This window comes from Nycticebus coucang, chromosome 10 (assembly GCF_027406575.1).
Source record: "Nycticebus coucang isolate mNycCou1 chromosome 10, mNycCou1.pri, whole genome shotgun sequence".
Classification (NCBI taxonomy): Eukaryota; Metazoa; Chordata; class Mammalia; order Primates; family Lorisidae; genus Nycticebus; species Nycticebus coucang.
In genome coordinates, this window is record NC_069789.1 from 18,909,138 (window position 1) to 18,935,010 (window position 25,873).

General features: G+C 41.1%; 1 protein-coding gene across 6 annotated transcripts in view; it reads right to left on the minus strand.

Moving 5' to 3' along the window:
- PCNX2 (pecanex 2) overlaps positions 1 to 24,657 on the minus strand; it is a 380,334-nt gene extending 355,677 nt beyond the window's left edge. For all 6 annotated transcript variants that reach the window (XM_053605995.1, XM_053605996.1, XM_053605999.1 and 3 more), the window contains exon 1: positions 24,331 to 24,657. In XM_053605995.1, the coding sequence (XP_053461970.1) occupies positions 24,331 to 24,483 (153 nt within the window). In that variant the 5' untranslated portion in view covers positions 24,484 to 24,657. The remainder of the gene's footprint in view (positions 1 to 24,330) is intronic.
- Positions 24,658 to 25,873: the final 1,216 nt, after the last annotated feature.

The window sequence follows — 25,873 nt, forward strand, 5'->3', positions numbered from 1 at the left end:
CACCTTCTTTGGCACAACTGTAAAGGGAATACAGTCCTTGACTGTTTTTTTGGCTTGACTATTATTGGTACATATAAAAGCTACTGATTTGTGAGTATTGATTTTATATCCTGACACACTACTGTATTCCTTGATCACTTCTAAGAGCTTGTTGTTGAATCCCTCGGGTTTTCCAGGTATAAAATCATATCATCTGCAAGGAGTGAAAGTTTGATCTCCTCTGACCCTATATGGATACCCTTGATGCCCTTCTCTTGCCTGATTGCCTTGGCTAAGACTTCGATTACAATGTTAAAAAGCAGTGGAGACAATAGGCAACCTTGCCTGGTTCCTGATCTGAGAGGAAATGTTTTCAATTTTACTCCATTCAATATGATATTGGCTGTGGGTTTCCTGTAGATGGCCTCTATCAGTTTGAGAAAAGTCCCTTCTATACCTATTTTCTTAAGTGTTCTGATCATGAGGATGCTGGATATTGTCAAAAGCTTTTTCTGCATCTATGGGGAGAATCATATGGTCTTTGTTTTTTAGTCTGTTTATGTGATGTATTATATTTATAGATTTACGTATATTGAACCAACCTTGAGACCCTGGGATAAAACCCACTTGGTCATAGTGTTTAATTCATTTGATGTATTGCTGGATTCTGTTTGCTAGGATCTTAATGAATATTTTTTGATATTCATATTAAATATTAAAGATATTCAATATTAAAGATATTGGTCTATAGTTTTCTGTTCTTAAATTAAATATTAAAGATATTCAATATTAAAGATATTGGTCTATAGTTTTCTGTTCTTGTTGGGTCTTTTCCTGGTTTGAGGATCAAGGTGATTTTGATTCATAGAATGTGGTGGGAAGTATTTCTTCTTTTTCAATGTTTTAGAAAAGGATAAGTAATATAGGTACTAGTTCCTCTGTAAAGGTTTGGTAGAATTCTGGTATAATCCCAGACTCCTCTTTTTGGGGGAGATTTCGTATAGTTGATTCTATTTCAGTACTTGATATAGGTCTGTTCAGCATTTTCAATTCTTTCTAATTAAGTCTAGGAAGTTGGCGTGCTTCCAAATATTGGTCAATTCCTTTCAGATTTTCATATTTCTGAGAATAAAGTTTTTGTGGTATTCATTAAGGATTTTTTGAATTTCAGAGGTGCATGTTGTTATTTCACCTTTCTCATTTCTGATTGATATTATGGAGTTTAATTTTCTATTTTTGGTTAGCTGGACAAACATTTATCAATTTTGTTGAATTTTTCAAAAAATTAATTGATATCTCATCATGTTCAGTGTTCTTGTCTTTCCTTACTTTTGTTGGTTCAACTTTTTGATTCATTGATCTTTTGAATAATTCTTTTGTTTTCTATTTCATTTAATTCTACTCTAATTTTAGTTATTTCTTTTCTTTTGCTGGGTTTGGGGTTGGAATATTCTTCCTTTTCCAGTTGCTTAAGATGTCCCATTAAGTTACTGACTTCCTCTTTTTCCGTTCTCTCGAGGAAGGATTGCAATGCCATAAATTTCCCTCTTAGGACTGTCTTTGCAGTATCCCACAGGTTCAGATAATTCGTGTCTTCATTATCGTTTTGTTATAAAAATTTGGCAATTTCTTTCTTAATCTCATCTATGACCCATTTAGCATTCAGCATAAGGTTAGTTTCCATGTCTTTGTATGAGTATGCAGATACCTGTTATTGGTGAGTTCAACTTTTATTGCGTGATGATCCAAGAAAATACAAGGAATCATTTCTATACTTTTAAATTTGCTGAGGTTAGACTTGTGACCTATCATGTAATCAATTTTGGAGGATGTTCCATGGGCTGCTAGAAGAATATGTATTCAGTTTTGTTAGAATGAAATGTTCTGTAGATGTCTGTTAAATTCAATTGTTGTATGGTGAAGTTTCAGGCCAAAATTTCTTTGCTTAGTTTCTTATTTGAAGATCTATCCAATACTGCCATAGGGGTGTTAAAATCTCCAACAATTATGGTGCTAGAAGATATTAAATTGCTAATGTCTGTTAAGGTTCCTTTATAAATTGAGGAGCATTCTGCTTGGGAGCTTAAATGTTAATAATTGACATCTTATCATGTTGAGTGTTTCCCTTAACAAATATGAAGTGACCATCCTCGTCTTTCCTTACTTTTGTTGGTTTAAAGTCTAGTGTATCTACAAATAAAATTTCCACCCCTGCTTTTTTCTGATTTCTGTTTGCCTGGATTACAGTTGCCCATCCCTTCACCCTGAGCCTATATTTATCCTTTAAGGTAAGATGAGATTCTTGTATGCAGCAGGTATCTAGCCTGAGTTTTTGTATCCAGTCAGCCAACCTGTGCCTCTTAAGAGGACAGTTTAAGCCGTTCACATTAATTGAGAGTACTGATAAGCCTGGTAGCATTTTGGGTGTCAAGTTTTTTGAAAGTCTAGTGAACATTTTGAATTTTTTCATCTATGTGGAAATTAGGTTTTGGTCACGAATTTCAGACTGAGTTTACTTTGGTGGTAGAGCATTGTGCTAGTCATTATGGAGGGTGGGTCTGAGGATATCCTGAAGTTTGGTGATGGCACATTTCTTCAACATGTGTATGTCATTAAAGTATTTAACTTCTCCATCATAAATGAAACTCAGTTTAGCTGGATACAGGATCCTAGGCTCAAAGTTGTTTTGTTTTAGGAGAATGAAGATCGATGACCATCCTCTTCTGGATTGAAAAATTTCGGCAGAAAGTGCTGCACTCATTCTAATATTCTTCCCTTTGTAGGTCATAATTTTCTGACACCTGGCTGCTTGCAGGATTTTCTCCTTCATATTAATTTTGGTGAAGTTAATTACAATCTGTCCAGAAGATGCTTTACTTGGGTTGAGTCGTGCTGGGGTTCTGAAACTGCAATCTGAATTTCAGTATCGCTTGCCATGCTTGGGAAGTTCTCCTCAATTGTCTCTTGGAGTAGAGTATTTGTGCCTTTCAGACCATCCTCTGCTCCTTAATGGAGTCCTATAAGGCAAATATTTGCTCTTTTGGAGTGGTCCCACAATTCTCTCAGAGAATGATCTATTTTTGCTCTCCACTTCTCTTCCTCTTTGAGCACTTGTGAGTGTTCAAAAGCTTTGTCTTCAATGTCTGAGATCCTTTCTTTTGCCTGTTCCATTCTGTTCATCAGGGATTCTACTGTATTTCTCAGATCTTTGAGGGCTGTAAGTTCTTGCCTCAATGTATCACCAAATTTTTGGTGATTTTGTCTTTGAATTCATTGAATTCTTGAGACAACTTTTTAATTGCTCCTTGGATTTCTAATTCCATCTTTGCCTCCATTCTGTTAATCTTATTTGCAATCCAAATTCTGAATTCGATTTCTGACATCCCAGCCATTTGTTTATGAATGGGATCTTCTGTTGTGTCTCCTCTGTCATTCCTTGGAGGAGTTTATCTACTCTGATTATTCATGTTGCCAGAGTTTTTTCACTGATTCCATCCCATGATTATTTTTCACCATTTGGCTAGAGAAGCTGGCAAGGTGAAATTGAATTGCGGGCTCCTGGAGTTGTAATTGACCAGCCCTTTACCAAAGAACTGGGTTGGGTGATTGCAGCTTTTCTCTTAGGGCTTTAAAAAGGTCCCATTCAGAACTACAGCCTAAAACTCTGGGGACCTGTTTGGTTGGTGGGGCTAGATGGCGCTGACTGATATTCAGCTAGTCTGCCCAATTAGTGGCTTTAGGCTGAAATCTCAGCTGTGGAGATATATAAGCAACTAAGACACCCCACCCCTCCACAGGCAACAACTGGCAGGGAGAATACCCCACTCCCACACAACACAACCAGGGTATAACCTTGGTGGGTCCCCAGGTGATCGGTCCATGTCAAGAGTACCAAACCAATTGTTCCAGTCAACACATACACCGATCTGGTGAGACAGTTCAAAAGGTCTTCAGCATCTAGGCAGCGGGGGTCCATTAGCATCTCAATTTGACCCCAGTGGGAGGGACTGTAGAGCTACCACCACTGTCAGGGGCAGTGCTGCCACTATCCAGGGTGGTGCCATTAGTCTGGGGTACTGCTGTGTGTGGGTCATTAGAGCTGAAGGGGAGCTAGAGGGCATTGCCACTGGCTCCACAGGAGCCAGGCAGGAAGCCAGAGGGTGGAGGTGCCGGGCTCTGGGGACTCAGGGGTCAGAGGAGCCAGGCAGGAGATGCAGGCCCCAGGACACAGGTTTCAGGATAAGCCTATTTTCTTCAATGTTGTAACCATGAAAAGATGCTGAATATTATCAAAAGCTTCTTCTGCATCAATTGAGAGACTCATATGGTCTTTGTTTGTTGAGGTAAGACGAGTCTCTTGTAGGCAACAGATACCTAGCCTGAGTTTTTGTATCCAGTCAGACAACCTGTGCCTCTTTAGAGGACAATTTAACCCATTCACCTTAATTGAGAGTATTAATAGGGATGGTACTATATTGGCCATGTTTTTAAAAGGTCCAGTGGATATTCTTAATTCTTTTACCATTGTGGAATTAAGATTTTGTTTGATAAATTCTAGGTGAGTGTACTTTGATGGTAGACCATTGTGCTGGTCATTCTGGAAAATGGGTCTGAGGATTTCCTGGATAACTGGTTTAGTTATGGCAAATTTCCTCAACATATATTTGTCAGTAAAGTATTTGATTTCTCCATCACAAATAAAATTGAGTTTAGCTGGATACAGGATCCTGGGCTAAAAGTTGTTTTGTTTTAAAAGATTGAAGGTTGATGACCATCCTCTTCTGGTGTGAAAAGTTTTAGTGAAAGATCTTCAGTCATTCTAATATTTCTCCTTTTGTAGGTAATGCTTTTTCTTACGTCTGGCTGCTTACAGGATTTTCTCCTTCATATTAACTTTGGTTAATTACAATGCGTCTAGAAGATACTTTCTTTGAATTGAGTCTTGCTGGGGTTCTAAAACTGTCTACTATCTGAATTTCTGTATCTCTTGCAATGCTTAGGAAATTCTCCTCTATAGTATCATGGAGTACAGCATCTGTGCCTTTATGACCATCCTCTTCTCCTTCAGGAATTCTTATAAGTTGGATGTTTGATCTTTTGGAATGATCCCACAACTCTCTCGGGGAATTATCTGTTTTTGCTTTGAATTTTCCTACCCCTTTGAATGCTTGGGAACATTCAAAAGCTTTGTCTTCAATTTCAGAGATCCTTTCTTCTGCCTGCTCAACTCTATTACTGAGGGATTCTACTGTATTTCAAAGCTCCTCAAATAACTTTTTCATTTCCTCAAGCTCTGCTATATCTTTTCTCATTATGTCCATGGCCTTGGTGATTTTTGTCTTTGAATTCATTAATTTCTTGAGACAACTATTGAACAACTCTTTGAATTTCTATTTACATCTTTTCCTCCATTCCAAGTACCTTATTTGCCATTCAAACGGCTGATAATTCAGCCATTTGTCTATGAATGGCATCTTCTATTGCATCTCCTTTGTCATTCCTTGGGGGAGTTTATCTACTCTGATTATTCATGTTGCCAGAGTTCTTCTGCTGGTTCTGCCACATGAGTATTTTCTGCAATTTGGTAAGTAAGACTGGTAGGCTGAGATTGGATTACTGTCTCCAGAAAGTGGAATTAACCAGCCCTTTATCCATGAGGTGGGGCTGGTGATTGTGGCTTTTCCCTTAGAGCTTTACAAAGGTCCTTTCAGAGCTGCAACCAGAGACTCTGAGGACCTGCTTGGTGTGATAGCACAATCTGGCTCTGTCTTGTAGTCAGCCAGCCTCTATTCAATCCTAATGAGTCCCAGTATCAGGCTGAAATCTCAGCTGGGAAGAGATACAAGCAACTGAGGTGCCCCGCAGCCCAGCAGCAACAGCTGGAGGAGAAAATCAGTCTCTCTTGCTACCAAACAACCACTGTTCAACCTTGGAGGATCCCCCAGTGAACAGCCCAGGTCAACAGTTCTAATCTGATTGTTCCAGGCAGTACAATCACTTCTCAACGGGGAGGATTCAAAGGGTTGTCAGAGGCCCAATAGTAGGAATCTACAGGTAGTTCTATTCCAAAAACCCTATGGACTGAACAACAGAGTCAGGGTGGTGCACCTGCCAAAATCAGGCCCAGGAAGTCAGAACCTCTGCCCCCACCACACACTGCCACCAGCAACCCTGAGAGCCTGGAGCCTAGGTCCCTCCGGTGAGCAACAGAATCAGGAAAGTATGCCACCAAATTCAGACCAGGGGCATCAGTGCCTCTACCTGCCGCATATTGTCGTGACACTTTTCTCTCTCCTGTGCAGTTAGCACCTCTGCCCCACTGCACACTGCCACCAGCAACCCCGAGGGGCTGGAGCCTTGCTCTCTCCAGTGAACAATGGAATCAGGAAAGTACACCACCAAAGTCAGACCTACAGCGACAGCAGCTCCACCTACCACACACTGTTGTGACACGTCTCTCTCTCACACATCCCTTTCTTCCCATGACCCCAGGTTTCCACTCAAGTCACAGTTTTTGTGCTGCTGTCAGCGGCCTACACAATGCCCAGGCCTCTCAGGGAATTCCCAAACACTCTGTGGTCTGCAGGGGGGGGCAGGCCTTCAGACCAACAGGCAAGGGGGGAACGGTGGACTGGGAGTTCAGAATTATGAAGATAATACTTTTTCAATTTTATGCTGGGCAGGATAATGCCTATAGGCTCACACGTGGGACCTCCCTGGAGAAGAAGGCCTGGTGTTTAACAGCTCTCTCCCATAAGATAAAATAAGAGATCTTTTGTTCCTTGTTCATTTGCAGAGAGCCCACAGTGAGCCTCCCACTTGGGGGAAGGGATCTCTCATCCTCTTGGTGATGGGCTTTGTATCTGGAATTTGTTTTCTTGGAGTTGCAGCTTGCCTCAGCAGAGATAATGTGCACTTGTCTATCTTCTTTCTTAGCTCAGCTCCCTACCTGAGTCCATTCTGTCCATTATCTCTCCCTCTGGGCAGGAGCCTTTGTTGAAAGCTGCCTCTAGTCTGCCATTTTACTTCCTTTCCCACCACTCCTATTTCACTGAACTCAGAGAAGTACAGGCCCTCACGGGGGCCATTATGTGGCTATGGAGAACATGCTCCACCTAAGATAACTGTAGTGCTCCTGTCCTCTACCTTTGCCTCAGATCTCAGTGTGGGGCTGACAGCTCTCTGACTTGTGTTTGCAAATGACCTTAAAATCCAAATATAGAAAATGCATAGTGTCATAAAATTTCAAACCTTTATCAATTGATAGTCAAATGTAAGGAAGTAGAACGGGGAGCAGTGGCTCACATCTACAATCCAAACACTCTGGGAGGCTGAGGTGAGGGGATCACTTGAGGCCAGGAATTTGAGACCAGCCTGGGCAACAGAGCAAGACCCTGTCTCTAAAGAAATACCAAAAAAATTAGCTGGGCATGGTAGCAAGCGCCTGTACTCCCCACTGCTCAGGAAGCTGAGGCAGGACATTGCTAGGGTCCAGGAGTTTGAGGTTTCTGTGAGCTATAATCAAGCTACTGAACTCTAGCCACAGTGACAGTTAAACCCTGTCCAGAAATAAAAGTAATGAAGTATAATATTACATTTCTTAACTTTAAGCATTCTTCAAATTCAACTATATTAAAAGATTAAAATCAGTAATAACTCTTTTTAAGGAATGATGAGACAAAAATGAGTTGCATTAATAACTTTCTCTTTATACATTCTGATTAACAAACAAGCAGAAGCTGTAGTGCTGCATGAGTCATGCAAGGAGGTACTCAGAGCTCAACATGAGAGGGTCCTTGGGAGACTAGGCTAGGAGTCCCTGTGCAAGCCCCCAGTTCACCTGCGAGTCTGCATTCCTCCTGTTGGCCAGGCTGCATATTAGCATCCTACTTAGATATTGGTATATTTCTCAGAATCCTTTCTTTCTTACCTAACTACAAGTGTCTTTAGTTTAATTCTTCCCTAGGCCAAAGCTACCAAGTATTGTTCACTGGGTTCTTGATCCATCCCATTCAGTGTTTTTCAACAACAAAAAAAGTTCTATTGGCATTGTGGGCCCAACAAGTTTTCACTGTGTTAAGATGTTCAGCATCTCAGGCCTCTGTTCCTTTAATGCTTTGTGAAATTGCATTTAAAAGCTATGATGTCGTCATTGGTATAAACCCAAAAATGTTCCTAACAAAACCTTGTGGATATTTACTGCTCCCAATTTAGAGTTAGTGTGCCTACTTCAATATAATACCCACAAGTAGGTAGTATCACAGTACAGCAAAGGTCTCTAAAATCGTGGACCTCTCCCATTAATGTTATGTAAGTCACTTTTCTATAGCCCCAGGTTTCTCAAACTTGGCACTATTGATATCTTGGCCGGATAGTTTTTTATGCGGAGGGCGATCCTATGCACTATAGGATGTTCAGTAGAATCCCTGAACAATTCATTCAGTGTAACAACAAAAAATGTCTCCAGACAGTGTTAAATGTCCCCAGAGAAGGGCACAGAATCAACCTTCTCCCCTGTTGAAAACCACTGCTTAGCCCAAAAATGTACAGAGACAAAAAAATAGTCCCTATACTTATAAAGTTCAAAGTCAAGCACAGGTAAATGAGTAGACAATTCCAAAGCAGAGCAGCAAGTGCTGTTGTTCAGGTAAACAGAGGTGTGCCTAACTCGGGTTGAGGGATGGGAGTCACACACTAAGTACACTATCCCAGAGAAGTCAAACATCTGTGAAAACTGTGAAGGATGCTGACAAAGCGAGGTGAAGGAAACAGCAAATGAAAAGCACAAGCTTTTCCTGGAAGACCAACTATTTCAGAATCATAGACGTGAGGAATCTAAACTAGGAGGCGAGTGGGAAGGCATGAAAGATCTTATACACTATGCTTAGGAATTTTATCTTCATGATGAAGAGCACAAATGCTGTTTAAGCATGGAAGAAAAAGATGGAGGCTGGGCACAGTGGCTCACCCCTGTAATCCTAGCACACTGGGAGGCTGAGGTGGGTTGATTGCTTGAGCTCAGGAGTTTTAGACCAGCTTGAGCAAATGTGAGACCCCCATCTCTACTAAAAATAGAAAAACTAGGCTGGTGTTGCGGTGGGCACCTGTAGAGCCAGCTACTGGGGAGGCTGAGGCAGGAGGATCACTTAAGCCCAAGAGTTTGAGGTTGCTGTGAGCTATGACACCAAAGAACTCTACCCAGGGTGACAGAGTGAGACTCTATCTCAAAAAAAAAAAAAAAAAGATGGTACCTACATTTTACAAGCTCATCCCATAGATAAATGGACGAAGAAGCGAGACCAGCAATGAGGAAACCAAGAAGGGGTTTGAAATTGCATGACACTTAATGGAATCATGGAATCATATATATAGAGGCACACATTGCTACATAAACTCTGATTTTTCTATAATCCCTTTAAAAATGGTAAAGTGTAATAAAGTATAATATAAATGTTGATACTGCCTCTACTGCCTCTATTCTCCAATGCCAGTATTGGAACTCCAAAATCATTTCCAAAGAAAGGTCTACGATCATTAGGAATAATGGAAGGAATGTTGGACAGTGTGCCTGAGTGATCCTTCAGTTGTGTGTACCGTGTGTTTCTTGCACACCACTGCACTTTTTTTTAGTGTTCTGATTCATCTTTTTGCTGTCTTTCTGAAACATAAGCGGTTACATATATACTTTGTCTTTGCCTCCCCCTTTTTAGTCTGAAAGCATCTTCTGCTTTTTTCTTTTTTCACTTAACAGTGTTCTCCGGGGATCCCTCTACAGCAGTCAATCGTCTCCTTTTGTACATCTGTATAGTTCTCCATCACAGAATGTCCTAGAATGTACCACTGTGTGCCATTCAACCAGTTCTGTATCAACAGACACCTGTTTCTGGTCTTCTATAGCAAACAGCACTTCAGTGACTCACCTGTGACCCTATGGATTTCTAAGAATGACTACTCCAACCACACTGGGTTTTTACCTTTAAAATCTGTGCTATCCAAACATACAAAATCATGTTATTTTAACAGACTTCTTTCATTGGTAAAAAAATTTTTCACATGTTTATTAGCTATATATATTTCTTTGATAAATGTCTTGCCACTTTTATGGTGGTCACATTCTCCGCATGGATTCTAGTTTATTTGTAAGAGGCGTGTAAAAACAGTAAGTCCCAGGAGGACAGAAGCCAGGCTTGTCTTCTCCTCCACCGCACCCTTAACATCCAACCTAGTAATCAGCAACAGTTCATCAAAGATATTAGTGAATAAATATTTATGATAGTAATTTTGCGTTCTATGTCTTTTCACAATTTAGCAAATTGTGCAAACTTTGGAAGTTATTTCGCCTTTGCAAATTTCTGTTTCTTCTGTGAAATGGGATTAATAGTTCTTGACAGGATTTTTACAGTTTATTAAACTATAAAAAAATTAATACATTGTCTGGTAGATGGGCACTCAAATGCTAAAGTCTCCCAAATTCCCTGGTGGTGTAGTGGCTAGGATTCGGCACTTTCAAATGCTAAAGTCTCTCATTATCATCATCACCTACCGTCATTCATCAATACTGGGGAACAATAAATTTGACTATGGTGTTTTAAGATGGGGTGGAGCACCACAGAGCAAATCTTTTATCTCTCGCATTGGCAATGGGAGTTTTGACACATAATTATGAAATAAGCCAGATAACTGTTTGCTGGGTGAAATATTTGTTTCAAGGATTGCTCAGAGATATTTCTTATATTCAGGAATTTTTCTGCCTCCCTGATTATTAAGTATCTAGTTATAGTCTTGAAAGCAGAACTAAGTTAACAGAAGACAAGGAAGACCAATGTAATACAAGTACCAGTGCTCTAGCATTTCTTCTGAGGTGGCAAAGATTTGGGTGAAGGCACTAAAACACATCCATAACCCAATAGAAATATTCATATCAGAAAATAAGAGATAAGACTAGAAAATTCTTAAGGTCCCTCACAGTCTAAAACATCTATATTTCCTTTCTACATTTAAGATCAATCAATAACAATAAATGAGGTAAAAATCATTTTTGTTTGATAAAATGGTCTACCATTTTATTTTATTTATTTATTTATATTTTTTTTTTTGTAGTTTTTGGCTCTGGCTGGGTTTGAACCCGCCACCTCAATATTTAGGGCCAGCGCCCTACTCCTTTGAGCCACAGGCACCGCCCAATGGTCTATAATTTTTTTAAAGTCTAAGTTTCCTGTAATAGAAAAAAAAAATTACAATTGTTACATAAGTACCAGAAAGAAATATGTAATTGCTACATAAATACTTGCTTGGGAGAAATGGCAATTTGAACTTCAAAGCAAGCTGATACAAGGAGCAATGTCTGGGTTTTTAAGCTCTATTTCTGAAGATCTGGATTCTAACACAACACACTGATGAGTCTACTGAAACACAGTCTGCTCCATGCACCACCAAAACTGAGTCTCCTTAACTGTGTTGGATTCCATTAACAGAAAAAGCAATCTGATTATCCATGGTGTGTGATCCACGGTGTGTGAAGCCCTACACCAGGGACCAGGGAGAAATTCAAATCACAGCCCCATACTCGAGGATTCTCTAGCCTTGAGGGAGAGATAAGCCTCCCTGACTCTAAACCTCTTTGTACATATTTTGCCATTTTTCTGGTCCCTGCTTAAAAGAACAGTCTTCACCTACTGTTTTCATTTCCTCACCTCCCATTGCCTTTGAAGCCCACAGAAGTCTGGCTTCTACTGACAGTGTTCTTACCAACATCTCTAAAGACAAAAAAACAAAACTACAATTCCTCTTTTCTCAGCAGCAGGCAATGTAGCTGCTTTCCATTGAAATGCTCTGCTTCTGTTTCTCAGACACGTGCTCCGCTGGCTCTTCCTCACGACCCCTCCTCTGTTCTCTGCCTCTGTGTGCAGACTCCAGGTGCCTCACTACCCATTCTCTCTTGGAGCTCTCACTCAGTCCCTGGCAGGAAAGATAACCTCTCCACTGATGATCTCCAAAGCGTATCTCTAGCTGAGATTGCTCCTGTGAGCTCCCACCCCTCTATGCAGCTGTCTACTCACATCTGCACTTGGGCATCTAAAGGAAACTCCAGACTAACACATGTAAACCCAGGTGTTTGGTTTCCACACATCCCACCAGCTGTCCTCTCTCCATCACAGTCAGTGGCACCCCAGACAACTCTTGCTCAACCCAGATAATCAGATATTACCTTTGATTCCTCCTCATCTTCACTCCTCCACCCCCTACATGAACTTATTACTAAATCTTTCAAAACCTGTCCACATTTCCCCATCTTTACTGCCACCACCAACTCTTGGCTAGATGATTAAAATAGCCTCTGAAACTCCCATTTCTATTTTTGTTCTTCCTCTGATCTACTTTCCATCCAGCAGTCAGAGAAACCATTTGATAAAGTAATTCAGCGTATCTTTTTATATGTTTTATATGGGAGACGTGCTGGGGTTTCATTCCTCCAACAATTATTACACCAAGAATGAAGGAAAAAGCTAAAATTACCCAACCACAGGTGAATCTAACTGCATATCAAACTGAAGGCATAGCCACAAAGAACCAAAGCACAAGAAAAGAATTATACAAATACCTTTACAACACAATCCTCTGGCAGCACATTACTGCCAGGATGGATTCTAAAAAAAAAATAATAACTTGTAGGCACTCTTGAACTTTACTTAAAGGTTTGTCTATAAGGGTGTTATGGGAGTAACAATTCCTGTGTTTATTTTAGGATTGAGCACATGACACTGATTCGCTCACCGTGGGAGAAGTGAGGCACAAATGTGCAGTGGGTGGAGGGGAGGAAGAGTCTGGTAATTTGAATGAGATCGGAGGTCTGAGAATAAACTCTCACTTGATTAATCAATTATTCAATCGATAGATTAATCAATCTCCCAGCTCTGTCTACTGAAAGAGCCCGGAGGCAAAGACAATCCAGTAGCAAGGAACACAACTCTTAGCCACCCTGAATTTGAGATTCCAAATGACATTTCCCACCAAAAGAATGACTAATTCTTCCAGGCGAGGGCAGGGAAAGCACAAATTAAGCCAGGAATGTCTTATTGGGAAAGACAGCAAAAAAGTGCATATGAACTGATGGAGTCATGTCCAAAACACTGAAGACCTGAGTGAACAAGGTCCCATTTGCCAAATTTTGGATAATTTGAACATCAAAAAGAATGATGACAGGAAGAGATTAGACCTAATGAATAAAAAAAGAAACAAATACATCAGACCTCACCTAACAAGCATAACAAAACTATGGGGACAGGAGAAAAAGGTAAGTTCTTTTGTTATAAAAGAACACCAATTAATAAAGTTGAATGAAAATTAGTAGAAAATAACCACTTTGCTGCTGGGCATGGAGACACTCTTTAACTGTAGTCTCAACTACTCAGAAGGAGGATCCCGTGAGCCTGGGCAACACAGCAAAACTTCATCCCAAACAAACAAACAAATCATCATTTTGCAACCACCAGTATAAAAATTATTTCAGGCAAAAGCATCAATTTATGCTACAACTACTGAAGGAAAGATTTTGTGGAACACGATATATACAATCTGCAGGTTTCATTCCACAGATTACTTATTAAATACAAAGGGGGATATAGGCACCTTTTTAATAGAGAAATCTGGCCGACACCCCCTTAACCAAGGACCACACTGAATAACACCAATAACGGAGGTGGGAGAGGGGTAGGAAGATGACACCACATCCCCCTGACGTAATGTATGACAAGGACACAACACTTACATAATAGTAGTCATGCCAAAAACTGCGCAATCATGCCCAATCTCAAGGAAACAAACAGAAAAACTGAAATTAAGAAATGTGCAAAAAAAAAAAACTCAATGCCACGAAAGAAAACAGAAAGGCTCATTCTAGAAAAATGATAAGCAAAAGATGTGGCAACTAAAAGCCATATTTAACCCTTGATTAAATCTGCGATCCAGAAAAAACAAAATAAAAGGCCCCCAGCTAGATAGGGCATTATTGGGATGACTGGGGAACAGGAACTATGTATCAGACAATAGCGTGGCTTCAATGATAACTTTTCTGAATGTGATAATCATGAGGGAGACATGTGCTAAAGATGTCAGAGGACAAGTACTTGCATGTGTTCAACTTACTCTGAAATGATACAGCAAAATAAAAAAATTTGTAAGTATGTAAAGAGAGTGATGATGTGGGACAAGGCTAAGAACTAGCCATTCTAAATAAAGAGCGTTGTGTTCATTAAACTATTCTTGAAACTTTTCTGTAGGTTAGAAACTTTTCAAAATAAAAACTAGGGGATAAAAAAGTAATTCATATCATACTTCAAACATGGTAAAACACGAACAAAAACAACAACAAAACGTTAGTGTGTTTCACTGTACTGAGAATCAAATCCAAATTCCTATAATGCCCATATGGCCACCTGGCCCTGGCAACTTCTCCAAACTTACCCCACTGCCCTCTACCTTCCATGTCATCTTCACCCTTGCCTACTTGGCCTTTCAGCAGTTTTTAGAACATACCAGGCCTCCTCACCTCTGAGTTCTTCCCTTGGGCCTGGAAGGCTCTTCCCCAAATTCATAGCCTAGCCAACCTCTTCTCATCTTTGAGATTTCAGCTGAAAGGCCACCCATTCAGATAAACCTTCCCTGATGATCCTGTCGAAAGAGCCCCTCTCTTATTTCTGCTACAGAACTGATCACAACTTGTAAAGCTTTTCCATTTCTCTTATAATTGTCCTCCTGACAGCTTTATGAGGGCAGGATGGACGTGTACTACCATGAACTCAACCTGGTACACACTAAGATGAATGAATAAAAAGGCAGGTGTACAACTAATTATAAAAATCACAGAATGATCCAGCTTCCAGGGAGGTAAAAGTAAAGTAACACAGGCTTGATGAAAAATGGCATTGGTAGGAGCAAATCTAGTTCAAAACTACTGTAAGAAAGAGCTAGAGGAATATTCTGTAATTGAATTACTTACTTTTCATTACCTCAAAATAAGACTGACACTAATTGTCCAAATTTGTTCTAGCCCATGCCCTGCCCTTTCATCCCTTCCCTGAAGCCACATTTCCAGACCACCCACCCTCCAGCCTTACCCAAGCCAAAAATAATCTGGAAAAGTGGTCCAGAACAACATGAGGCATCATAAACAATCAGACACAGAACTTGCAGAAATGCTAAACTCAGGCAGTGTGATAGCCACGGGAAGTTCAAAGTCTACTGAAATACTGAAAAAGTTTTTTAATGCAGGGTAAGACTTGAGTACAAACCTATGTCATCCTTCTTGTACTATTTCTCCTGTCTATTCTCCTACTGGAAGCTAAAAATTTTCTAAGACATAAATTTGCCAGCTTGGCACCTGTAGTTGAAGTGGCTAAGGCACCAGCCACATACACCAGAGCTGGTGGGTTCGAATCCAGCCCGGACCTGCCAAACAACGACAACTACAACCAAAAAATAGCTGGGCATTGTGGCAGGCGCCTGTATTCCCACCTACTTGGGAGGCTGAGCTAAGAGAATCACTTAAGCCTAGGAGTTGGAGGTTGCTGTGACCTGTGACGCTATGGCACTCTACCCAGGGTGACAGCTTGAGGCTCTGTCTCAAAAAAAAAAAAAAGACAGAAATTTGCCTATGTCTGCAAGATAAGCAAAGTTAAATTGGCTGAAAGGCCATTCATAAGCTTTCTCATTTTCTTCCCTCAATGCCACCTCCCTCTGCCTGATCCAACCACACTGAAATTTTAAGGCCTCAAACTGGCCTGACTCTCCCTCTCTCATGCCTTAGAGCTTTAATTTACTCTGTTCCCCTTGCTGAAGATGCTATGCCTCCCCTACACATCTTTGCTTGGCTAACCCCAGGTCATCTAAGTCTCCGATTAGAAGTTACTACCTCCTCTGGGAAGCCAGGATTCTTTACTATAACATGCCTTTAGATCCCCTTATAGTAACAACTGTCACTATTATTCTGTTCTGTTTCTCTCTAACTGCTAACTTCATGGGCGGAGACATCAGTCTATCTTGTTGTCCTGTTGTTTTCCTAATATCCAGCAGAGCATCTGGCACTCAGCGTGTTGTCATAGACGTAAGTGCTGTTCAACAAATATGTCCAGTTTGTCCCACGATGCAGTAGAAATGCACCCTCCCGCCCCTTTCAAGTTAGGTAGGACCATGCAACTTTCAGTGAGAAAGACTAAGTGGAAAAGATAAGTTTCTATTTGCAGACAGGAGCCTTGAGAATCAGTGCATGACGCCCATGCTCTCTCTCCCTCTGCCATGGAAACTGGCAATAATTAGCCAGGGTCACAGGGTGAGGATAATGGGAGCCCCACTCCACAATAGAGGCTCAGTTAGCCTGTCTTCCTAAGTGCCTTTGAATGAGCAGGACGCCCTGCTGACAGTATCCCCCGCCTCACTGACCACACCCTACGGGCAGTATAAATAAAAAACAACTCACACCTATACTCCCAGCACTTGGGAGGCCGAGACAGGTGGATTGCCAGGTTGGAAACCAGCCTGAGCAAGAGTGAGACCTGTCTCAGAAAAATAGCCGGGCATTGTGGCGGGCGCCTATTGTCCCAGATGCTCGGTAGGCTGAGGCAAGAGAATCACTTAAGCCCAAGAGCTGGAGGTTGCTGTGAGCCGTGATGCTACTGCACTCTACCAAGGGCGATACAGTGAGATTCTGTCTCAAAAAAAAAAAAAAAAACTTGGTAAAAGCAAAGACATTTTGAGGTTGTTTGTTACTTCAGCACCAACTAACACAAACTGACTGATAACATATGTGTTCAACTACTGAATGAAATGTAATTCAAACATCCTAATATTATTAGCGTTAGATTAGAAATCATCTGAAAACCTAAATACCATTCAGTAGGGAAATGGTCACATACGGTACCTTTATGTACATATCAGAATCTATGAAGACACAAACAGTGAGGAAGCTCTTTGTGTCATGATCTCCAACATGTTCTGTGAAGAGGGAAAACAAGACCCGTGTGTATGCAAATGATTCCATGTTCCTACGATGAAATTTTTGGGGGAAGTTTTGACCAAGAAATGAACGTAAGATAAATCATATATTCTAGTACAATTTCTGGGTAGACAGAAATTTCTAAATATGTGAGTCACTATGAAAGTTTTGAGATACATAAAAATCAAGAAATGTAAAATCTGCAGGGACAAAAACAAATTAAGCCCTTCCAGCAACACTGATAAGTGCTATAAGCAGAGCAATTTGAAACTTGCCCAGGTTAATCAGAAAGGACACTGCCAAAAAAAAAAAAAAAAAAAAAACAACAGAAAGGACACTGTCAAATGTGCTTCTTGGGAGTAAAATAATGGACCATAACAGTCTTTCTCAAAACTTTTGGAGAAAGTTACCATAGTTACCCAGGTAAACTAGAAAATGAGTTACATGACCCTAAAGCCCTTACCCAAGATGAGGCCGGAATAGAATCCAGAATGAGGATTTTTCTTTTCTTCAGAATGACATGAGGGCACAAATGTTTAGGTTGCATTATCTTTATTTCAAGGTAAAGTTCAGGTTGTAGAAGAACCAGGAGACCTGCTAAATACCCTCACACTACACACATCAGGTGAGACCCCGACAATCACTCTGCCTCTTTTCCCTCCTTCCCTGCCCCTCGATAGACTATACTTGTGTTTTTTCTTTCATGTAGGCTTATAGTTGTTTATATATTGGTTTGGTACTAGCATTGAGTACCTTGGGTACTTTTTTTCCCATTCTTGTGATACTTTACTGGGAAGAATGTGTTTCAACTCTATCCAGGTAAACACAAAAGATATAAAATGTCTATCGTTTCTTATGGCTAAATAGTATGGGATTTCTCAACCCACAGGAGAAAGACATGAAATCCCAGTTTTCCTGCACACAGGAATTTCCACCTCCTGGGTTCCCCATCCCTCCTGACAGAATAAAGGTTTTTGAAGAAGACTATTGTCTCAACCCCTCCCCAGTCAAGAAAGAAGGGCTTCTTTGGGACCAATCGCAGACTTGATATGAGTCCCCCTACCATTTGGTTGGGGAAAAGGGCACAATAGCCTGCTGTGTGATTAAGGCTGGCCGGTTGGCTGCTCTAATGGAGGCAGAAAGGAGAAGCTGCTCTGTGGAGCTTGGCCTACCCACCCACAGGGCAGTGGGGTAAAGAACAGTGAGCACTCACATAGCTACATGTGTGAGAATCTGTACTGAATTGCTGCAGGTAATGCGTGAAATGGCTGTGGAGCAAAAGGGAGCCGGAGGTGAAAGGAGTAAGCCACCAGGCCGCAGCACTCCTCAAGGAAACCGAGTGAGACAGAGCTGGCAAAGAGAACTGGGTCTCTGGGGCTGTGTGAAGGTAGCTCGTCAGAGTCAGCTAGGAATGCATGCCACGCTCTGAGAGCCCAAGGCCAGCTCACCACGGAGCCAGTCAACCAAGATCGTCCCTGCTCTCTAAGGCTCTAAAGGTGTCAGAAACATCAGCCAATATGTGAGGGAAAGAGGGAGTGGGGGAAGAAACTGTGCCAGCCTCATGTCCCTGACTGCCCATGGAAATTACTGAATGACTGAAACTTTGATTATTCTATGGGAGAGAAATCTCAAAAAGCCCGAAGAAAATTGGGAGTGGAGCAGGAGACATACATTCAACCGTCAGAAAATTTGTCACAAAATTGTGAACTGTTAAGAAAAACAGCTCTATATTTGGAAGATGCACCAGAGGTCAGTGCCCCAGCAAAGGCAAGTGCTGGTTCTTTTGTCACAAACACAAAAACACAACTTGGGAACATAGATCCTGCCCACAGACGTGGAGTATGCCTCTAAAGCAGAAGATGAGGATAAATGGGAGGAATTTTGCAGAAAAGGTGGCGATCATCACTCAAAGAAGGAGGCATCAACTTGAAAAGACTGAATAAGCCTGCCCCAGCAACAATGAGGGCTTTTCCTAGTAAACATGCTCAGACGAGGAAAGCAGACTCCTCAACCTGGCCCAGACCTTTGCACACATAGTCCAAAGAGCCATCTAGAGCAGGAAAATTTTAAGAACAACTGCATGGGATGCCACTCAGCCCAAATCTGGAAGGTCTGGGTCTCCACTTCTTTTGGAGGCCCAGGGATGCTTTTTAAGTATCCCCCTGTAGAGGGAAACCTCACTCTGCCTCAGGCCTACGGGGGCAGGAGGGAGGAAGTGGAACATTCAAATGAGACAGCAAATGAGACAGCACAAAGGATCAGGCATCTCAATGAGAGAATGAATAAGGCTCCCAGAAGTGGCAAGGCCAGATACCAAGGTTCTAGGAGTCAAAGGGAAGAAGGAAAGCATAGTCCATGTGCTTTCAATAACAAGAGAAAGTCTTTCCAACAAAGAAAATGAATATGAATGCTAGGACTGAGGGGTGAGAGATGACATCTTGAGAATAGCAACATGCCAGACAGTCCAACAAAACAACAACAGCCAAGCAGAACAGGCAAGACCTGCTGTATGAGGCTGCACTGGGTGCTGAGCTCCAACTGACAGGGTCAAACGGACCAGAAAAAGAGTATGCCTCTTTGGGCAGGCCACCTGACCATAATTTGCACAAAGCATCTTACATGTTAGAAGTGGGGAGAGAAGGAAGGGTGGTTGAAGAAGTGCAAGGCCTTATGATCCTAGTTTCTCAAACCTCAACAACCAATCGCACCTTCATGTCTTAGATCTCAGGAAATCCTGTTTCTTAGGTGAAAGGGTAGGATGGAGAGGGGAACGATGCAAGTTGCCTTGTCAGTGCGGCCATAGCCAGAGCTTCTGTAGCAACTTTCTTTAAAATGTACAGTATTTTAATTTTTATCAAAATGTCATGTATTAAAAAAATGTATTTGTATTCATTCTTTGTAATTTGATCTATGTAAAATGCTAAAAAACACTGGTAATAAATGGATATAAATATTTAAAAAGTCATATATTCATGTATTTGTTTATTTACTTATTTTAGAGACAGGGTTTTGCTCTGTCACCCCAGGCAATTATAGCTCACTGTAGCCTCAAACTGCTGGGCTCAAGTGATCCTCCTTCCTCAGATTCCCAAGTAGCTGGGATTGCAGGTGTGCACCACTACACCTGGCGAATTTTTCTTGTTTTTTGTATAGACAGGGTCCTGCTCTTGCTCTGGCTGACCTCACACTCCTGGCCTCAAACATTCCTCCCACCTCAGCCTCCCAAAGTACTGGGAGTAGGCGTGAGCCACTGTGCCTAGCCAAATGTCATTTATGAAGCAAGGTGAAATATTTAGGAAGAAACGGACTAATTCATAGTTTCCTTTGATATGCCTCAAGAAAGTGGGATAGGAGATCAATAAAAGGATGGACAAATGGATAGACATGTGATAAGGCAAGTATAATAGAACGGTAATGTGGCAGAATCCAAATGGCAGTCATGGTTGCACACAGCAAAATGAGTTCAGTATGTTTTAAATTTTTCATAATAAAATCTTAGGAAAGTATTGTTCAAAAATAAAAAAAGAAATGTAAGAAACACTAAAATAGACAAGTCACCAACTAGCTGTTATAATAATGGCTAGTATGTGTTGAGTGCTTATTATTTGTCTAGTGCTTGCTAGCCCTTAATAGATAATCCCATTTTAATTAGAGTTATAGTAGTTAAGATAAAGTGGTTCTTACCAAAGGAAGTCTCTAAGGCTAGATTTTAAAAAGAATAAGGGGAAAAAGAATATGTCTGGCTAAAATAAAAGGAAAGGAAACAGAAAGCTACAACCGTAATGCTAAAGCTTTTTGTCTGCAAGTGAGGAAAGGGCTGTCCATCCTCACAGCATTTGTCAGACCTGAAAAATCACACATAATGGTGCCCTGCATGTGTGAGGCTGTGTGAGGGGTCTTGAAGGATGTGGAAGGTTCCACGCATTCTTTCCACAACTCACCACGCCCTCTCTACTGGAGCTGAACATGGTATCACAGGCTTAATCCTAATTCCACTTCACGGCACTCTTATGTGTACTATGGCAGGCAGCATATTGCCATGGAAAGGCAAAAGACTGGGATACAGCAGGACCTCATGAAAATTCTAAATTTTATCACTTACTATCTAGATGACCTTGGGCAAGTATCTTACTCTCTTTGGACTTCAACTACTAATGCTACAAAATAAAAATGGTTATCCCTACTTACAGATGATAATACTGAGGTCTGAAGAAGTAAGGTGACTTGCATGAAATCACACAATTGATAAGAGGAAAAATAAGAATAATGTCTTCTGAAACATAGCTGGCACTCTCAGCACTTACACAAGACTACCACCATGCCCACATGCTCCTGCTATAGACCTCTACCCTGAATTTCTGTTAGTTGTCATCTAAAAGGAACAAAGACAAAACATAAGTAAGAAATGAAAGTTTAAATCTGTCTCAAAACAAATCATCTTTCAATGTGTTCAAAAGAAAATTAGGTTAATAATAAATCAAAGTAAAGCTCTTTCCAAATTATCCAAATTGGCTTACAGTTTTTAGTTGCACATTTCTGACATTTCTCATAAACATAAATGCTAATAACTAATTTACATATTGTCACCTAGAGTAATTAACTCTAGTGTTTAGAAATAAGTCTCCCTTGATAGTTAATAATAAAAAAATTTATTTAAATATTCAAAGTACCTATTAAATTAAAAGTGGATCCTTCCAACAGTGAAACTTTCTTGACTAAACATGTTTAAAGTGAAATTGTGCAGAAACTGGAAAAGCTCAGGACACGTTAAATAAACAAACATCGAATAAGCCCCTGCCATCAGTGAGCAGTAAGGTATAGTTTTTGGACCAAGTTCTTGCTAATGAAACAAAATAAAAAATACATTAATAATCACAGGTGATACTGAAGTGCAGAGTAATGTCGTTCAGCATCAAGACCTACAAAACAGAAGCCTCATTTGGGAGAGGAGACCTTTTATTTCTAAGGGCATTTTCAGAGACCAGAAGACCAGAGCAAGAAAATAATAACCTGTCATTTTTTTAATAAGACAGGCTATGTATGGTAAAGTATGGTTATGTACCATAACCACAAATGCACCCACATACAATTATTTGACAAAAGTTAAAGGAACACTGACATAGAGATACAAAAGTTTTGGTATATCTGTTTTGATTTTTAAAAAGTCAATATAAGAGTAAAATAAGGTATCAGTTTTTACTGTCTGAAGTCTTGTGATCCAACTAAAAGTTATGTGTAAATATCATTAAAGAGAAAGTCAACTAAGGATGATTTCCTATTTACAAATGTAAGACAGAAATCAAGCTGCTAAATAAAACATAATTAGGTAGAAATTAAAGGTTCTGACCATATATATATACATATATATACACATCAAATCTTAAGTAGAACTTTGGAAAAATGAGCCCATATACATAGGAAAAACATCTACAGAAATATGTATTAAATGTTAATGTGCTTGTTGCTAAGGAGGATTACAGGTGGATTATATATTGTTTTCATTATCAAAAAACATTTAAAATGCGTAGTGAGGTAGACAATGTAATGCTGGTTGAAATAGAAATACGCATACCAGTTTATGATATATGAGGACATTAACCAAATGCCAGGGACTCTGCTAGGTACAATAAGAAAATCCAAGATGAATAAACAAAACAAAAATCCATGTCCTCCAAAGCTCATGATCTAGGGGCAGAAGTAAAATATATGTTCCAACAACCAAGTAAAAGGCTGAATTCAAAAGTGCTATAACACTGACTACAGAATGTTACAATACTAATAGTAAATACAGAATGGTATAAGGGCAAGGGAGAAGAGAATTAATTCTAGCTAAATGGAATCAAGGATGCCTAGACAGACATGACCATTTCACTTTGGGGCAAGGGGAGGTGGGGTGGAATGGAGAGATTTTAAGAGATAGGGCTGGGGGAAAAAAATGGCTAATTCTTACTGAGTGTTTTCTACATGCCAAGCACTGAGAGTACTTTAATAGATTCATTTATTTAGTCTTCCCATTCACTCTAAAAGGGAGATACTTTAATTATCTCTGTTTTACAAACAAAGAAGCTGAAACTTGCTCAAATTCACACACTAAGCAGCAGCAGAATGATAATTTGAACCCAAGCTTATGTTCTATCATGTCCATTTTAACAATAAGAAAGCTAAGGTTTAGAAAGCCCAATATCAAGCCAAACAGCTAGTAAGGAGCAGAACAGAACGTAAACCCAGATTTGAGTCAATCACAGGTTAAGCCAGACATATGGCTCTGTTAAGTATTATCTTTCTTAGGTATTTAATCTCCAAAACAATCCTGTCAATCTGGTACAATTATTTTTTATCATTTCATAGATAAGAAAATGAAAAATCAGATATGATAAGTAACTTCCTCAAGGTCACAGCCCTGGTAAGGAGTGGACCCCACATGTAACTCAGGCAGCCTGACTTCTAACCCTTTGGATAAAATACCAAAAAGAGAGTAAAAGAACAGCAGATTCTTGACAATCGCAAATGTCAAACTCAGAATCATTGAAGATTTTTGCTGTGGAGCACAAATAATGTTTTAGGAATAAAAACATTAGGATAGATTTTGATACATCTGTGAAAATTAGATTCTTGGCACATAAAGTGTAACAAGACATGGAGCACCTTACCTGTACATCTTTTCAAATAAGGTTATCCACTGTTCCAATTAAGTATACATTTACCTCAGAAGGTCAATCTATATATTTATTCAGCAAGCCCTCAAGTATCATACAATGTCATGCCCCAACTAGATGCTGAAATACTTTATTTAGCACAAAGTACATTAGATTTATACACTAGTGAATCTTCTTACAGATTTCCATACATAGCAGCGTGAAAACTGCAAGGAGAGTAACTGATAAATGAACTGGCTTCTCAAAGAAAACAGCAACAGAGGAGAGAGGAAAAAAAGATCAACAACTGAAATAGGTTTACTTTTTTACGTTTTCTGTTGCCTTTTGGCAATCACCTACAGTATTTTATAACAAACATGACACTAAGCTAACCAGCCAAAAGGCCTAGGAGTCGTCCACCTATAAAAGTGATTCCATCACCATTCCCCAGTGACAAGCAAAGTCTGACTCATCCTAACACCCGGCATCAATTCTTCATGAGTCCAGAGCTTCCAAAGTCCTTTTTACTTCTTCCTTTTCCAGGATATCCTCGGTGCCTTCCTCCCCTGCACGTTCTCTGTCCCAAATTCCTGAGCCCTTCTCCCTCCCACCTCTGAAGAACCCTTACCAACCCGTTCCATCCTGAAGCTGACCTTAACCCAGGGTTTCCTTTCTCCTTCCCTCCATCCCCAAACCCCCCGGGGCTTGACCCTCCTGCCCACTCACCAGGTGCAAGGCCAGGGGCAGCAGCAGGAGGAACAGCCACAGGTACAGGTGGCAGCTGTTGGTGAACGTGCTCTGCTCGGGGTCGTGGTACCAGCCCCCGGTGAGCGCGGCCCACACCCCCTGCCGGAGCAGCTGCAGCACCTGGGACACCATGTCGGCGGCGCCCTCAGGTTTAACACCCGCGCCCCTCGGCGACGCCGCCCCCGCCGCCGCCGCCGCCGCCTCCTCCTCCTCCCACCCCGCGACTGAAGCTGGAGCTGCTTTTCCGGCCAGACGCGCGTACCGCGGCGCCGGAGCCGGCTGCGGCGGCCGGGCGGGTGGGCGCCATGTCCGAGGGAGGCAGGATTTTCCCGGCGTGCTCAGCGGCGGCCGCTCGGGGAGGCTCGCGAGGCCCCGCCCAGAGCCCCTCCCGAGGCTCCGCCCAGAACCCCCTCCCAGGGCCCCTCCCAGAGCCCCTCCCGAGGACCCTCCCTGGGACCCGCTGCGGGGCGAAAAGGATTCCTGCAACCCTCTCCATCATCTCGGCTTTTGCCTCTGTCTCACCTACCCCTTTCCCCTTCTCCCTGATCTTTCTAGTAGGGGGCATTAAAGGCTTAAAAATCAAGGATATTCTCGTCTAGAAGGATTAGACCCGACACGTTCTTTGGCCTTGGCCTCTTTTGCACCAAAAGATTTACTGAACTCAAGGTCCTGTCAAAGAGCGTTAAAAGCAATTTCTTCTCAAAAACAAAAAAAAAAAAAAAAAAAGCAATTTCTTCTCCTGAACACTGACCGTACAACTTAATTATGGGCTGACGCCAGATGTTCTATCAGTGTAAGCTCTACCTGATCCTTTGGCACTGACCATTTGTCCTCTCTGTTTCTCCCTCATCCCCCTGTTGTTCAACCTGGTAGATAAAGAAGATAACTGCCATGCTGCCTCAGTTAGGCTCCTCATCTTTAGATCTACTTCATAGAACATAATTCCAGGCACTAATCTGCTGTTTAGAATGTTAGTCAAGAGTCTTTTGATGCTGTCTACTTAGGAAGACCTGTTATAAAAAGATATTGAACTAATAGTCGTTAGGTTATCCTATATTTTATCATTTACAGTAGATACACCTCAGATTCTCTTTTGAGAGCAGATTTTGGAACAGGAGGAGATAAAAGGGAAGTCGTCTTCCTTTGGGATAGGCAGTGGGAGCCCTGTGTGAATTAAGACCTTGGAAAAAAACAAAAATTAGAAATTTACATGATTCCCAAATATGCCTTCCTTGTGTTATGCTTCCCTAGTCTGTACCAAACACATCACACTCCTCTCATATGTGTCTGCCTATGCCCTGGTTATGTTCTGGTCCAGAGCTGTATTTGCTTGTGGCTGCCTTAATCCGGCTCAGTAAGGGTATGCCAGCCTTCCCAAGCTGAAATGAGATAAGGAGAGGTCCATTCTGAGGAGAAGGCCCAGGGTATGAAAGACCACTGGAATGCAGCAAAAGCTTCAACACCTTTAGCCTTAACTACCCTTCATCTACTTACCCTATACTCGTCAGTATGAAGACTAATC